The sequence below is a fragment of the Lynx rufus genome, unplaced genomic scaffold (genome assembly GCF_022079265.1).
Source record: "Lynx rufus isolate CCGP_SWC_20201006 ecotype Redwood Valley unplaced genomic scaffold, mLynRuf1.p SCAF_3, whole genome shotgun sequence".
Classification (NCBI taxonomy): domain Eukaryota; kingdom Metazoa; phylum Chordata; class Mammalia; order Carnivora; family Felidae; genus Lynx; species Lynx rufus.
In genome coordinates, this window is record NW_025814845.1 from 143,786,487 (window position 1) to 143,804,464 (window position 17,978).

The 17,978-nt window shown below is 34.9% G+C and overlaps 1 protein-coding gene across 4 annotated transcripts in view; it reads right to left on the bottom strand.

The window, feature by feature from the left end:
• NEK1 (NIMA related kinase 1) overlaps positions 1-17,978 on the bottom strand; it is a 230,289-nt gene that overhangs the window by 142,548 nt on the left and 69,763 nt on the right. For 3 of the 4 annotated variants that reach the window (XM_047090703.1, XM_047090701.1, XM_047090700.1), the window contains exons 13-17: positions 17,683-17,742; positions 17,373-17,432; positions 17,231-17,278; positions 16,990-17,064; positions 11,504-11,667 (exon numbers count right to left, since the gene is read on the bottom strand). In XM_047090703.1, coding sequence (XP_046946659.1) covers positions 11,504-11,667; positions 16,990-17,064; positions 17,231-17,278; positions 17,373-17,432; positions 17,683-17,742 — 407 coding nt within the window. Of the gene's footprint in view, positions 1-10,755; positions 10,888-11,503; positions 11,668-16,989; positions 17,065-17,230; positions 17,279-17,372; positions 17,433-17,682; positions 17,743-17,978 lie in introns of all 4 variants that reach the window. The other variant, XM_047090704.1, reaches the window with a different exon arrangement.

Sequence of the window (17,978 nt, forward strand, 5' to 3'; positions counted from 1 at the left end):
GGGAATGAGCTAAATGGATAAGGGGCATTAAGAAAGACACTTGCTGGAATGAGCACTGATCCCCTATACATAGGGGATCAATCACTGGAATCTACTCCTGAAATCATTATTGCAGTGTATGCTAATTTGGATGTAAATTTAAAAATAAAAATAAATACTAAAAAAAAAGAATAATGAATGAGAAATTTGTATATGCCTCTGTAGTACACATGTGCTATACTCTAGCCATCATATTATACACTGTATAATTATAAGATTATTATCTAGTCTGGATGCAACATATCTCCTACATATGTCCAGGCAAGGCTTGATTCTAGTTGGCTATAGGCCCATTATACAAGGCTGGGTCCAACAAGGGAGGATAAACTTTAAGAGAATATGATACTCGGATGTGTGATATGAAACTGTATGTCTTCCAGGCTCTTTTGGGGAGTCCTGGACGCTTACACAACCACTTGCAATTAAGTAAAATTGCTGATCTCACTGCTATGTATCCTGACCACATCTCAAATCTTTGTAGAAGTAAAACATGTTTGATTTCCCATCCTAAGATACCATGTTCAATGTGTGTCAGTCCAAACCTGCAAATGACATATATTAATACTTAGAATTATTTTACTAAAACCTGATCGTATGTATAACAGTTTTGATTTACAGATTTTCATAGTACATATATAAAGTACTATCTGTTGTATTTATTTATATCATTTATAGGTTTTGCTTCTCGAATAATCTTTTCCTGAGCTGGTTTAAATAAGCAGGTTTACGTTACTCATTGCTTCCATCACAAACTTACAACGTGCAGTAATTTTTAACATTATTTCTTTTTCCCTCTCATTTATTAAACAAATACTTATTGTCAACTATTTGCCAATATTATGTCGATCTTTGAAGATGTAAAGCTATATAAAACAGAATTCCAGAAATGCGAGGTTGATTCGATATATACAAATCAGAGCAATAAACCTTATTAAAAGAATAACAAAAGACAATAGCCCCTCATAATGCTTAAAAACCTACAAACTGTCTTAATTTTTCACATGCATTTCTGTTAACTACTTCATATACACCAAAAGAAAAATCCATACTCATATTCATATTCCTCTCTAAAATAATAAAACTATACTAAACTATGGACACAAACTGTGCTAGACTCATGGAGATAAGTCATAAATAGTCAATTTATTTAATAGTGATTTTCTTCATTAAACATTATTAAGAATTCAGAGACACTTACTGTTCTAGACAAATTAAACACTCTATCTTTTGAGTTCCAAAATTATACTGCCTAAAATAAGTAAAACAGTATTCTAGATTCATAGTATAGCAATGATAATACTGTATAAACCACAATTATATAGTAATAAACTAGGAATTTGGGAAAATGCAGAGACATTAAAATGGGTTAAAAGGAAGTAATTATTCTAAGACAAACTTATTTTTCCATCTTGAAAAGAGGGGAGGGAAAAAAGGAGTAAGTTTTTTCGTTTCCTTTTCTTACACATTCTTTTACATCCTTTTCTTATTCATACAAAGGCATGAATAAGTGCCAAGGTTACTTCACATCCACAGCTCAAATCTTTTACAGGTAAGAGGTATTTAAAATTTTTGAAGGATGATTATGAGTGACTATTTTAAGAGGCAATAATAACACAAAAACATGTAACAATCTAGGTAGAAGAAATAATCAGAGAAATAAAAAATGAGTCAGTGTGGTTTAAGGTAGAAGAGCTAGGATGGCACAGAGTTAATGAGATAGGAAAAGGATATATGGGGTTTATTCATTAAGTTTCCTCCTCTGTTCCGTGGCATAACGTCTATCTGATGAACGGAATCGGTGTGAGCTTTACTCAAATTAAATGATACAATACAGAGAAAAAGACTTGGAAAAGTAAAAGCATCTATAAAACACAAATGTTAAGAGGCGCTCAATAGTTTTATAAAATGGTCTTACATGACTGAAGCTAATTGAATGGAAGGTCATCCTTTGCAACAAATGTACCACTCTGGTGGGGGATGGTGATAAGGGGGAAGGCTATGCATATGGGGGGACAGGGATAATATATAGGAAATCTCTGTACCTTCTCCCTCAGTTTTGCTGTGAACCTAAAATTGCTCTAAAATAAGAAAGTCTTTTTTAAAAAATCTAATTGAAGAGGTATGTTAAGACATAAGACATAGATAGAAGCAAAGTCAGACTGGCCAGAGTTGCTGATAAGAAGGGAAGAGGAAAGATAAGTGAAGTCATAAAGGAGCAGGCAAATGTGGGCATTGCAAAATATAAGAAAAAGAGAATGTGAAAGAGATAGTTGTGTATAAATTTCGTTTGCTGATTCAGTTTGAATTAGGGAAAAGAACTGACCAGGAACAACAATGACATACAAATTTTAATAAAACCAGATGCTTTGACAATGTTCTTTAATGCCAATGACCACTAAAAAGTACAAGGCAAAAGAATCATAATATTTAAATTGGAGGAGACCTTAAGTATTAACTAGTCTAACTTCTTGCTGAATAAACCATTCCTCTAGTCCCACCTGGATATACCTGGCACATGGCCATTCAAAGCTCTAGTTTAATAGTTTCAGCTTGAGGACATTCACTAAATCGCATGATGGTCCACCCATTGAACAGCCCTCATAATTAGCTAAAATCTGTTTGTCTACTTCTCCTAGTCATAGTAATTCTACACTGTGGAAATATATAAATAAGTCTGATTCTTCTTCTACGTGAAAAGCCATCCATTTCTTCCAAGCTTCCTCCTTTAAGTATATTTTCTTTAATGGTGGCTGGATTCTCCCAGCTCCTTTAATTTTCCTAATAAATAATCCTCACTAAAGTCAACATGGCACAACAGTTAAATGAGTGAACTCTGGAAACAAACTGTCCACTTTCAAATGCTAGTTTTACTAATAAACAGTTATGTGGCTTCCAACATATTATTTGTTTATGCAGTGCCTCAATTTCTCCATCTGTAAAATAGGGAGAATAATAATACCTGCTCCATAGCATTGGTGATAAATAAATAAGTAAATACCATAGGCACTTGCCATTATTCATAGTAGTTATGTTCTAAAAAGTCACCATGAGTACTGAATTAGAGAATACTGAATCATTATCCCCTAGGAGAAATACAGGGTTATGTTCCTGCTAGCCTCTTATTACAACATCTTTGACAATGGATTGATATATAACATTGTTTTATGTGTTTTTCTATTTAAAGATACTTTATTCAATGTATACAGCCTGAATTCTCAGCCAATAACACCATAACTCACATTGGAGCAAAGCTCATTTGACACAAATAATTCCTCCACAAGGCACATCATAACCTTTCTGCACATAGGAACACCAGACTTCAACACTGTGTTTGAGGGCCATTTTAAACAGTGAAATCACCAAGAATATGCACACAAGTGTAAAAAAAAAAAAAATGTGAATACAACACAAAAAACACATTTGTGTATGAGTGCTGAAACAAGAAAGCAGAACATTGTCTTTTCAACCTCAGCTTGGAATACGTGCATTGGGTGCCTCAAATTTTTTGCTGCTCTGTGCGTGTCCATGAATGACCATGAAAGCACTGGGAGTATTGATTGTGGGGTTATGCATAAATTTTAGCAAGTAGTCAAATTCACAAACACGCAATCCATAAGTAATAAGAATTCACTATATATGTAAATTACTTGAAAGTGGTCCTGGAAAGAAGTGTCCAATTAAATATTAACTCCTATTTTTATTATCGTTATCCTTACAAATCACTATTTTTATAGGTATCTAGTGTGTCAATACCCTTTTGTGTAACCAGTATAGAATACAGTGAAAACTTCAACTCCTCTACTACTTTAATTTTATATATTTTAAAAACTTCTTGGCGTGCCTGGGTGGCTCAGTCAGTTGAGCGTCTGACTTTGTCTCAGGTCATGATCTCACAATTTGTGAGTTTGAGCCCAGAGTCGGGCTCTCTGCTGTCAGCACAGAGCGTGCTTCTGATCCTCTGTCCCTCTACCTCTCTGTCCCTCCTCTCTTTGTGCTCTCTCTCAAAAGTAAACATTTCTTTTTTTTTTTTAATTTTTTTTTTAACATTTATTTATTTTTGAGACAGAGAGAGAGCATGAACAGGGGAGGGTCAGAGAAAGAGGGAGACACAGAATCCGAAACAGGCTCCAGGCTCCCAGCTGTCAGCACAGAGCCCGATGTGGGGCTCGAACCCACTGACCGCGAGATCATGACCAGAGCCGACATCGGACGCCCAACCGACTGAGCCACCAAGGCGCCCCAAAAGTAAACATTTAAAAAAGAAAACTTCTTGGGGCACCTGGGTGGCTCAGTTGGTTAAGCATCCGACTCTTGGTTTCAGCTCAGGTCATAATCTCACAGTTCTTGAGTTCGAGCCCTGTGTTGGGCTCTGTGCTGCCAGCACAGAACCTGCTTGGGATTCTCTCTCTCCCTCTCGCTCTCTGCCCCTCCCCCACTGGCTCACTGGTGCTCCTCTTTCTTTCTTCCTCTCTTTAAAATAAATAAATAAACATTAAAAAACAAAACAAAAAAACACTTCAGCTCTTAAAAAGCTACTGGTACTGGAAGGGGCACTATCATATACTGTTAGAATGAACATAAATTGGTAGTTTTTCCAGCCAGAAATTTAATAATATTTAGTTAATAAATGCATTTAGTTAAATAAATTTGATAAATGTATTAATGTTTATTTCTAGGATCTTTACCAAGAACATAACTGACCAACTCCTTTAACCCACTAACTGCCCTTCTAAGATTCTATTATACAGAAATGAGAAACATAAAGTTTGGCAAAAAATATTCCAAAAAAGTGAAAAATTACAAATGATGGATAAATTATGGTAATTCAGGCACTGGAATCTTACAGACATCAAAATTCCCTTGCAAATGATTTCAGCATGGGAAAATGCTATAGTAAAAAATGTTAGATTAAAAAAAAACCCCACCAGATACAAATTTGTATACATGACTTGATCTCCAGTGACTAAGGAAAAATATATGAAGAAAAAGTGCAAGAAAAAAAGATCAAAGTCTTCACAGTAACTGCCTCTGTAGACAGCAGTAGTGATTTCCATTCCTGCTTCCTAAAACCCTCCTATACTTCACAGTTTTTCCAAAACACCTGTATCACTTCGGCAAGCAGAAAGGCTAGACAAAAAAGCCACTTGTGACTTTCCTTTTCCCATGAGCAACAGGGGAGAAAAGAGGGATGAATGTTTGGTTAAGAATCCTATAAAAGGGATGTGACAAGATAGTTAGCTTCTAGTATTTTTAAAACAGGAAATATGTGAGCAGCTCTGAACTAAGCAAAGGAAGCAGTATTAAAGGGGGACTTGAGGATAACAAGGAAAAAAAGGAGTATATGCCTTTGAGTAAAGCAAAACATTGAGGGGCAAAGACAACAGCTTAAGTATGAGGGAGGAGTAAAAGTTGTTGATCCATTTAATAGGATATATATGTAAATATGAGACACTGGGTATTAGTAAGCATGGAATTAGGAGAATATCACACACACAGTAGTTAAATCTTCTCCTTACCAGTGATGACTAGGTATAAAAGATAAGGGCAAAGACAAGACAAGAAAAGAAAGAAAGAAAGAAAAAGAAAAAGAAAAAAGATAAGGGCCTTTGTTTTTTTAAGTTTATTTATTTTGAAAGAGAGAGCACATGAGCAGGGGAGGGGAGAAAGAAAGGGAGAATCCCTAGTTCGATGCAAGCCTTGATCTCACAAACTGCAAGATCATGACCTGAGCTGAAATCAAGAGCCAGCCACTCAACCAACTGAGCCACCCAGGTGTCCCCAAAAATAAGGGCATTTAAATTCTTATAGTACAATTATACCAGCTTGAAGGCTTTTCTATTATTTTTCTTTTTCATTTACAAGGAGTTTGCAAGAGAGAAGCAAACCTTTGAAACATGTTTAAACTTGCTTCTTTTCCCCTAATTTAACCTATTGCGAATATCCTCTACAGGATCTGAAATTAAAAGAAATAAATTGGACAACTCAGTATTAAACTGTAAAATCAACACACTAAAAAAAGGGGGGGGGAGCTGTAAAGCTACCCTATTGGGAGACAAAGGCAAGGTTTTGTTGAGACCCGATTGCATTAATATGTACAAAAAAAAAAACTTGAGATGATAGTATTAGATGCAAAAGTAATGGTGAGAGAGATGAAGGATGCCCAAAAAGCTCCCCCTGCAACCATCCAAGCAATGACCAAGGGAGGAGATAGATGCTCAACTCAGCCTCGAGACCTCTTCATACAGGCCTATTTCTACTATACAGACTCATATGTCAAGATGTGAGAGCACCCCAAAGGACCAACTAATTCAGGCTCAGAACAGCAGTTGTGACTAGCGAGTGTTCATTCTCTGAGCAGTGGTATTCTATCACTAATTTTTAATAGTTGTCAACAATATAAAGAAATGACTACATATTTTCTACAAATCCAAATTTATTTAATCCAAAAGGATAATCTATATTCTAAGATGGCATCAATCTACATTTTTCACATCAAAATGTCCATTCTTTTATCAAAGGATGGAATTAGGGCTGATAAATTTTTTAAAATGAACTTGGCAAAATTAAAAGGTAGTAGAATTCCTCAAGCAGGTCCTCTATTTATTTTATTTTATTTTATTTTATTTTATTATTTTATTTTATTTTATTTTATTTTATTTTATTTTATTTTATTTAGCTAGTAAATAAATGCCAATCTAAATGAAAGCCAGAATAATGAATAGGTATTAGCCAGGCAAAATGGGCAGAGGCAAAGTCATGCTAGGCAGAGGGAGCAGGAGATGCAAAGGAACAAGGATGAGAAAACACATGTCTTTTACTTCTCCACTCCCAGAAGTACAGAAAGAGGGAGCACAAAAATAAGGAGTATACAGGCCTCTAGGAGACCTTGTAGGCCATTTAAAGGCTATTTGATCCAGGGGCCAAGGAAGGGTCATTAGCTCAATTTCTCTCAATGTGTGCTATTTATAAACCTTTTCTAGGTATAAATTTTTTTTCTAGGTATAAATTTTTTGGTCAGATAATTTTTCAGACTCAAAAGTTCATCAAATTTATTCCTGTTAAATTATATCTAATTCAGGTTCATAGTAGCTCTGGTCTACTGAGATTATTTTGTTTCCTGATCAATCATACCACACATTTACTATTTCTTTCCACTTTACATCTTCTGGAAATGTGATGACTGTATCCTTTAAATGTTTTTTAATGCACCCCTTAAAAATGAAGATTAGTTTGAGGAGGACAAGCCTCTACATATTTTTATTTGGATGACATGAAAATACCGACCAGCAGCCTCTGCATATAATTCTTTAACCAGTTACTAATCCACCTAACAATCTTTATTTATATTTCTTCACCTTATCTACATTGAGACACCCTGGCAACAATAAATTGCTTTGGTTTACCTACTCTACGAGGTATCTAATTTTTTCACAATGCTTCTAGACCAACAGAAATACCTGGTAGTTCCATTTACTAATTAATTACTACCAAACTGTTTGAGTAGTGGTCTGTGCTTTGCCCAACAGATGTAGTTGTGTTTCCCTTCAAAATTATCAAATATCCATGGCACTATGATGCTCCAGTTTGCCTCACCACACAGTTTGAGAACTAAAGTTCTAGCCTATAATCCTAAAAAACAAAACAAAACAAAACAATTTGACATAATATATTCTGTGTGAATTTATACTTTGTCCAAGTGATTGCTACTTCCTCCTAAGATGTTTGCAGGCATCACTTTTAACCTTGCCAGGGATCAATATGAAGAAAACTGGTCTAGTTTATAGACTATGTTTTTTGAAAATTATATGACACTTGATGATCTTTGGTTGTCTGCCAATTCTTCTGTTTTCCATATCCTCAAACAAAACCAAAATAAATTCACTGAGTATATATGAAACTTCATGCAATCCTTGGCATCATCTTTAATGTTAACCCAATATTTTAAAATTTTATAACCAACCAAAGCAATAACTTTTTACCTTATTCACTAGTAGTATCTTGAGTAGTATCTTCATAAGAGTGTTTAAGAAGAATTCTACAGTCAGATGGATTTAGTTTAAATCCGAACTCTTGATTTCTTACTAGCTGCCTGACAATGCATAAGTTTTAAATCTCTACAAATTCTAATTTCTTCATTTTTACTAAAAGAATAATAACTAATTCATAGGGTTGCTGTAATGAATAAATATAACTTGATGTACAATAAGAGTTCAATAATACCTACCATCAATAATAACAATAAATTCATGCAACATAAGAAAATGCATACTATATATCTGAATACCACTAAGCCAACAGAGTTGACACAAATGAAATAAAAATGATCTTATAACCACAAATGATTTAAAAACTGAAAATTAAAATAGTGAAAATATATCTAATGCAAAACAAAGATTGAATGGAAGATGTGGTATATTGGAAGAGGCAACTGAGAAACAGAGCCATTTAAGACAATTTGAAACTCAAATATATGCAAACATTTCAAGGTTATAATAGGAATTTGATGCAAATGGCCCAACCTAGTGCAGTTTGTCATTCCAAGTGTGCAGAATCAAGAAACATTGTGGAAGATGAACAGTGTGAAGAAACATAACACAGTTTTCTCTATTTTCTTTATACTATCATGTGGGAAACAAAGGCAAATGAAAAATTAAATTTCCTTGCAGCTTATAGCCCATTGACAAGTCCTTGAAACAGGCAGAGTAACATTCCTCTAGGAACTCAGCTGCCTTGATGATGACACTTCACTAAGGGTGAAAGGCAATCTTAGCTTAACATTATCCTGACCTCCAGGATCCTGTAAGTCTACTTTAACATATAAAAATTCCCTTGGAAACTTTTTATCTCAACCACCCTCCCAACATATATGTTGGCAATCATACTCTAAGCTTATGGCCCCCTGATATAAATCTGAAAGGTCTCATGACTGAGTTTTTACTAAACAGTAATAAATGACCTTTTCCTAACATCAGCTATCCCCCTCAAGGTCCTAGAAACCTTGTTTCCAAAATACCTTAGATTTACACTATTCCTAAGCCCACTTGTCACAACCCCAGTGCAGATCTTTCTGCTCACAGGTCTTATTTCCGTATTTTAATAAAACCACCTTTTTACACTGAAGATGTCTCAAGAATTCTTTCTTAGCCATCAGCTCAGAACCCCAACATTTTCTACATCATACTATACATATTTATTTTAGATTTGATTAATATAAAACTAAATAAAGCCAAATTTTATACTATAAAGATAAATAACACCACAGGATAAAAGCCATGAACAAAATTTGCTTTCTCATTTCATAAAAAAAAAAAATGCATATTTGTGAGTAAGTAGCCTTCCTCTCTCAAAAACAGAATCTACAATTAGCTTAATACTTCAGGCTAGTATATATAATTCATAAAATTAATTTATATTCACCTCAATTATTTACCTCTGCTCACCTACATTTAAATCATCTTCTATAACTGGGGGGGATCATAAAGATTTTTATTACATTCGAAAGGATTCTCCTTAAAATGACAAGAAGAAGGCAATATAACTAAATTTTCACAAAATGGTATCTGCTCTTTTTTATATACATGTTCTATTTTTTTTTTTTTACATTTTTTAAAGTTTATTTATTTATTTTGAGAGACAGAGCGAGCACAAGCTGGGGAGGGGCAGAGAGAGGGAGAGACAAAATCACAAGCAGGCTCCACAGCATTAGCACAAAGCCTGATGCAGCGCTCGAGCTCACAAACCGTGAGATCATGACCTGAGTCGAGCCGAAGAGCAGATGCTTAACTGACTATGCCACCCAAGTGCCCCAGTATCTTCTCCTTTTTAACCAGACATTTTATAGAAGAAATGGGAATATCTAAGGAAACACATATGCATCTTTTTAAGTTTATTTATTTATTTTGGGAGAGAGAGAGAGTGAGAGAGTGAGAGAGAGAGAGAGAGAGAGAGAGATCCTTTGTGTATAAGCATGTGTAGGGGAAAAGCAGAGAGAGAGGGAGAGAGAGAGAATCCAAAATAGGCTCCATGCTGTCAGCACAGAGCCCAATATGGGGCTTGAACTCACAAACTGCGAGATCATGACCTGACCCGAAACCAAGGGCCAGATGCTTAACTGAGTGAACCACCAAGATGCCCCATAAACATGTGTGCATTCTTAAGACAAAAGGAACCATGCAAATTAAAATTACTGACTGCTATCACATTAAGTTAATTCAATGGATGAAAAAGAAAAATCTGATGAACAGGATCACACAGAGCCATAAATCAGAGATGAATATAAAGAGAAAACAAGCACAAACAACAAAGAGAAAAAAGTGGGATTCTAAGTGATATGGGAAAAAAAAGACAAAAAAAGCATACTTTGAAATTTTGCATAAAGTGTGATTCCATTTAAATATATTCAGATTTATTTAAAGCAAATGGGTGAAATTATTACAACCATATGTTGGCTCAAAGTTATCACATGTTCTTTTACATATGCTCAGACTATAACATATAAATAAGCTACAAAAATTAGGCTGAAATGAAAAAGCTGCATGTTTGCCACATGCAGTCAAAGGCCAAATTTGTACCTAAGAAAATTACTGCATCTAAAAGGCAAAGACATATTCTGTGTAATCAATACAGAAAACATCTGAAAAGTATAAGTACTAAGCTATACATGACATAAAACAAAATTACACGTGAGGATGAATTTATGGATCATCATAGTTCAGCCTGTTTGTATTGGCTTGTTTAGATACAATCTTCAATCTTTTCAAAGATTTTCTAATAGCATCAGGATTTGGGAAATGGTGATGACCTATAGCCCCATTAGGAAATCCTAGATGTAGTCCAGGTGAAATTCCTCTGTAGATAAATATGCACAGTTGGTGTGGGAAACATAGGCAGAAGGAAATGATAGATAAAATTAAATTTCCTTATAACCTGCAGCCCACTGACAAATACTTGAGACAGGCAGAGTAGGACATTCCTCCATGAACTCCCAACTGACTTTTTTTTTATATGAAATTTATTGTCAAATTGGTTTCCATACAACACCCAGTGCTCATCCCAACAAGTGCCCTCCTCAATGCCCATCACCCACTTTCCCCTCTCTCCCACCCCCCATTAATGTTAATGCTTTGCTAGAGGGGAAAACAACTTTAGCTTCACAATAGCTAGGCCTCCAGTATTCTATAAGTCTTCCTTAACGTATGAAAATCCTTTTGGAAACCTCCCCTTGCCTTTACCTCCTCCAACTTCCAGGTACGTAATCAATCTCTCCTCACAATCCCAAGGGAGCTTTTTCTGCCCAGGGGTCCTATTCGCGTGCTTTAATAAAACCAACTCTTTTCACCGAAGACTTCTCAAGAATTCTTTCTTGGCCTTTGTCTCCAAACCCCAACAATTTTCCACATCACAATGACTTTTATTATTTTCTCTGAAGCAAAGCATAAGCAACTTCTGCAGAACATAGCCATACCTTTCTGGATGTCTTCGGCCATATATTTCTCCTTTCCATTTAGTTTGATTATCTTCTGCTCTTTGCTGTTGCATTTGATCAAAAATAGCATGATAATGTTCATACTGTCCTCTAGAAGAAAAAGGTGATGGAGCCACAGCCCCTCCACTGCCAAAAAAGGGAGCCTAGGAATTAAACAAACAGCTCTCACATGTTTATCTCATAAGACCCAAAAGATCTGTACTACCTTCAAAAGAAAAAAATTATTTCAACACTTGACTTTTAAAAAGCAATTACCTAATTTGAACATATTAATAAACATACAGCTTAAAGCAAAATGTTTTCCTACTGTGTTATAACCATGAACAATCAAAAAGTAGCATACCTTGTTACTAAGAATAAAGCATAATTTAACAAACAAAAATATAAAAAGCCATTAAAGTTACATAAATACTGAAAAGTCTGGTCTTAATAAGTTTTGAAACAAGTTTCTAGTACACATTTTATGGTACCATTCTATTGAGTTTAAAATATGTATAGCTCATATGTAAGGTAGAGCCTACCTTTATAACACTCAAAAGTATACTTAACAAAAACATTTACATATGGCATTTAATAGATCTCAAATCCCTCAACAAACAGTAAAGACATAAACACCACTGAAACATAGTCTAGATGTAAAATACAGCAAAACATTTTATCTATCCTTAATCAGTTTATAAACACGTTGGGAAACAAAGCACAAAACTAGAAAACGATTTCCTGCCTGTGGTAAATGAATGGTAGCAGGCACACTTTAAAGTAGTTAAGTACTGAAGCTGACTTTCACAAAACAGAAAAAGCTTATCAGAAGTAAAAATTCCTCAAAAAAAAAAAAAAATGGCACTGGAGAAAGATACTGTTCAATCCAGCCTTGAAAGCAACACAACAGAGAGATTAAATGATTCAATATGAGCCAGGGTACTAAAGTAAAAATGAGCTATGTATGTATAATATTTGAGTGTTGACAGCAGGAGGAGGAAGGAAGTATGCAAACAAATAGGATTAGAAGGCAGGCATCAGTCACAAGAGGCTGGTATCTCTAACTGCTATCAAGCCTGGGTGTTTGAGTTCATATAATAAACAACAACAGAAAGCATTTATAAATTTTCTGACAGGTGTAGAATACGAAAACTGTTTTTAAGAAGGTGAGTCATATTATGCATGATAAAGAGGAATGGGAGAGAGAAGAAGGTAGAGGAACTAATCAGAAGGCTTACTACACTGACACCAAGCCACAAACCTAGGAGCAAAGAAAGGCAATTAGTGAAAAAGGGGAGGGACTTGTGGATTCTCTACAGGAATAACACAGGGTAAGGGCAGATTTATAAGGCCACAACCACTGAGAAATAAGAACTTAAGCATGTGGAAAACTCAGAAAACAGATGTCAGACAAGGATAAGAGTTAAAAGTAAATGTGTAATGCTGCATTAAGTCATGGTGAAAAAATTTCACTACCAAGAGGAAATGCAGAGGTCAACAATACTGAAAATAAAACTCAAAGGACTAAAGTTGAGTGGTAGCATTTAAAAACCCATTTTGGGGGTGCCTGGGTGGCTCAGTCAGTTGAGCGTCCGACTTCAGCTCAGATCACGATCTGATGGCTTGTGAGTTCAAGCCCCACATCAGGCTCTGTGCTGACAGCTCAGAGCCTGGAGCCTGCTTCGGATTCTATGTCTCCCTCTCTCTCTGCCCCTGACCCACTCGCATTCTGTCTCTCTCAAAAATAAATAAACATTAAAAAAATATTTTTTTAAATAAATAAAAACCTGTTTTTGGGGCGCCTGGATGGCTCGCTCAGTCGGTTGAGTCACCGACTCTTGATTTCAGCTCAGGTCATGATCCCAGGGTCATGGGATGGAGCCCCACACTGGTTAAGATTAAGATTCTCTCTCCCTCTCACCCTTCCCCGCTCAGGCGTGAGTGTGAGTGTACACATTCTCTCGCATTGGAAAAAAAAAAAAAACAGTTAAAAAAATAAAAACCTTTCTTGTGTGTGAAATGAGAATAGAAGTCAGAACACTGACAAGTAAAGTAAAAGAAGAACTTCTAAGCGATAATTTCTGAAGGAAGAAATCTGGCAAAGAAATGATGCAAAGAAAACTACTGGAATCAAATAACAAAAAATTTCAGTGTACCCACTGAGATAAAATTTGTGTCAACATTTTGACACGGTAAGTTGCATACATTATAAGAAAGCATGAGTTTTTTAAAAACCAGCCTAAGATGACTACAGATAAGATGTTTGAGTAGCAAGAGATGAAAGTTGTCAGAAATAGGAAGATGACTAATTAGGCAGGAAACTCCATTAAAGCAGTCCTTACACATATCTTCAAAAGTGCATCCCAAGGCAAGAATCAGAATCAGAATTCTGATAAAAGGCAGTTGTATCTCCTATGAGATTGTCTACTCTCTGAGTTTAGTCTAGTGCTAATATCACCTTGACCTGAATTTGAGTCTTCTAATGTTTCTCTTTAGCAAAAATGAAAAGTATGCTAACATCTCTGAAGATGTTTATATTGAAAACAATGCTGAAAATACTGTACTAGAATACTGATGCAATATTGTCTTTCAAAAATCACCTTCTTCCCTAATTATAAGCATATGTTAATGAGTTTTGACAAATATATACACTTGTATAACCACTACCACAATCAAAAGCATATCTGTCACCCTAAATGATCTTTGTTCCTTTGCAGTCAATGTCCCCTCATTCCAACAACCACTGATCTGCTCTCTGTTATAGACTAGACTGCCTTTTGTATAATTTCATATAAATGAAATCCTACAATATGTACTCTTCTGTCTGGCTTCTTTAACTCAGTATAATGTTTTTGATTGATCCATGTTGTTGCGTGTATTAACAGGCTATTCATTTTTATTGCTGAGTAGTATTCCAATGTGTTTTTCCTGCAATATAGTTTCAACACTGATATGCCTCTTACACATTATGATTACCATATGATGTAATTATGTATGTGGAACATTTCCTAATTAAAAAAAAAACCACATTCATAAGAAATAAATCAGATATGGATGATATCCATATCATCCATTACTGGAAGCAGTAAGTCCCAGATTTTACAGATAGTAAATAATCAAAGACAACTGATTATACTGTGAATAATGCCTTATTATTTAGCAGTTTATAATAATAGTATTAATTTTGAAATATACCCTTTAGTTTCTGTTTTATCTTTATTTAAGGGATCTCTTTAAGTTGACTGACATTATACTGAGCCTCCAGGTCCTTATCACCTGCGCAGAAATCAAACAGCCTAAGAAGTTAAATATTTCAAACCCCATGGGAATAAGTACAGAAACTAACAGAATTTGCTTTATGTCATGGGAAATAATTTTATTAATCCTTAACGAAAGCATCATAGAAATTTATAAAGTAAAGCAGAAACCTATTAAATACATACTATCTAATACTGTTGAAAAACTGTCTCAATCAGTTATCAAACAACATTGATAGGACTTTAGGATTAAATATTAAACATCACAGGAAAAAAGATATTTTATTGCATATCAGCAGATATATTCAAAAGGAAAAGAAAAAATAATCAAATTCTCAACACTAGTCATGGACTTGATATAAAATGCTTGACAAAATGTGAGGGCCCACACTTCAACTGTTAAGTTTTGCTTTCCAACTGGGTAAGATACAGAGTTAGTCATTTTAGAATAGGCTGAATTCGGAGTCATTCCTTATCATTCAGAAGTTCTACTTCAGAGTAGACTAGATAGTGAAGTACAAAAATGGTAAAGTATAATTTTAAAGATAAAATTATATTACTACAACCTGTAATATATTAATACAGAATTAGAAAAACTTATTGAATTATTAATACGTAATATGAAAAATCAAGAAAACCAGGACAGAACACACATATCTACATAAAACTTTTATTCAAATCATAACTTTTGGAGAAAAGAAGTAAAAATGGTAATCAAGTCAATTTGATAACTCTATTGGGCACCTAAATAACATCGTTAACTAAAAGTTGACTGGGTAACATATGTTAAAATTATAATACTGAGGAAAAAAAGTTTATTCATTTTTCATTGCTGTGTAACAAATCACTACAAACTTAGTAGTTTCAGACAATACCCATTTATTATCTCACTGTTTCCCTGGCTCACGAGTCTGGACTTAGTTAGCTGGGTCCCCTGCTCAGGATCTCACAAGGAAGCAATCAAGGTGTCAGCCAGGACAATTCTCATCTGAAGCTCAGGATCCTCTTCCAAGTTCACTAGTTCCTGGCAGAATTCTCTTCCTTGTGGCTGTAATAGCTAAGGTCACCACTTTCTTGCTAGCTGTTAGCCAGAGCCTACTATCAACTCCTAAAGGCCACCTATACTTCCCTGCCATGTGAATGCTTTTTCTTCCAGGCCAGCAGAAGCATGTCTCTCAGACTTTCTTCTCCTCTCTAGTCTTCTATGAAGGAATCTCATCAAATGTCAATGGTAATCACAGGAGTGACTATCCTATTACCATTTACCATGTAACATAACCTAATCAATGGAGCTATAACACCACAATATTCACAGGTTCCACCCACACGTAAGGGGAGGGAATACAAGGTATCTACACTAGGAATCAGAAATTTGGAGGGCCATCTTAGAATTTGGCCTATCATAGATATGTAAAGAATGCTACAAGAGCAAAAGAGGAAATATAGGATTCAGATAAGCACAACAAAGAAAGAAACAAGAAGTTAACCTATGAATCCTTGCTAATCACACTCCAGGCATTATTCTTGAATTTTTTCTTTATTTTTAAATGAAGAAGTCTCAGAAAAGTAACTTGCCATTTGTTATATAGTATGGATCTACCCAAAAGAAATGTTTGAATTAACATACCTAGGAAACTGGCTAGCTAGGTAATTTGTTACCTAGGTAAATGGGTTGGATGTTGGAGTGAGAGTGAGGAGGCAGGGAGGCATGCTATCAAGTAAAAAGAAACACAGTACAAAGACAGAAATCAGGCAGACTACACAGAATAAGGAAACTACAAAATATGGTCTTTAGTTCAGCCTCACTTGAGCACACAGTGTGTGGTAGGGAAGGGATGGAGATGAGCTTGGAAAGACTGGCAGGGGCCAGAGTAACAAGGACCTTATGAAAACTTAATCCTTAAGGCTAGATGAAGCAACAGAAGGATTTAAGGCAGAGGTGTGACAAACTTTATTTGATTTAAAAAAGATTCTTCTGGAAAAAAAGGTATATCATAGCCTCCATACCAAACTTTTTAAGCAATTTTAACTGTGCCAGATATTAGTTATCAATACAAGTTATATATGAAGTACATGCAGGAAAACTAAGAATTCGTAATAGAAGAAGAATTTTAGGTATGAAGTTAATCCTTTCCCTACCAAAAAAGCCAATTATATACATTTCAAAGAGCATGGTGAAACTGGAGAAAACACTGCAATAGTGTAACCATACTGATATCAAATGCTTACCTTTACTTCACCACTTCCACCAGCACTTAGCACGTTTCTCCATCCTTGCTCCCTGGCCCTATTTATTCTCTCCAACTTTCGGGGAAAAGAAACAAACAAAACACAATTTCAAGTATTTAATATAAAGTACATGAAATACATTTACTAATACAATGGAAATCAGTGTATTTATTCCTTTGGAAAAAAAAGTAAGTGTGTGAGGAGGAGGTGGAACGTACCAAGAAAAATGGATTATTCTTACCCTTTCCTTTTCCTGTCTTTTCATCTGTTCAGCCTTCATTAAACTAATCTGTAACAATTTTAAAGACAAACTTCTTAGAGCTCTTAAAACTATTATCATCTACAACTTGGCAAGGGAAGAAAAATAAAAGCAAAAAAACTACCTGATCCTTTTGTTTCTTTTCTTTTTCAATAAATTCCAACCTTCTCTTTCTTGCTGCTTCCTTAAATAAAAAAAGAACAGTTTCATCAAAAATAATTGCTACTTTTTTCTGGTTTCATAAGGAAAGTTAGTGCACCAATAGTAGAGGTATGCCCAGAGAGATTAGGGAAAAAAAAAAAAAAGAATTAAAGTTAAAGGTTTCTGTTTGAAAGAAATAAGGAGGAAAGGTTTGGAGGTTTTATAAGATTTTGTTTCTTTTCTTATAATTGTTTTTGCAAAGCTTTAAAATAAGCAGACAGATGTCTTTATACCTCAAACATTTTCCTCCTTTCTTCTCCAGGATTCACTTTCTTCACTGGAATTTGATGGGCCTGGACAAAAAGTAAAACTACAAATTAGATAAGGATTTTGAGGTACTCATTTGAAAAAAATTCAAATTTAAGGAAATTCAAAATAAGAAAAAGGTAGTCAATACTGCCATGACTCTGTTTCAAAATATATTATCCCTATAGTAATACAACAGTAGGGAACTTCAACACTCATTTACATCAATGGATAGATAGATCATCCAGACAGAAAATCAACAAGGAAACAGTAGCTTTGAAAA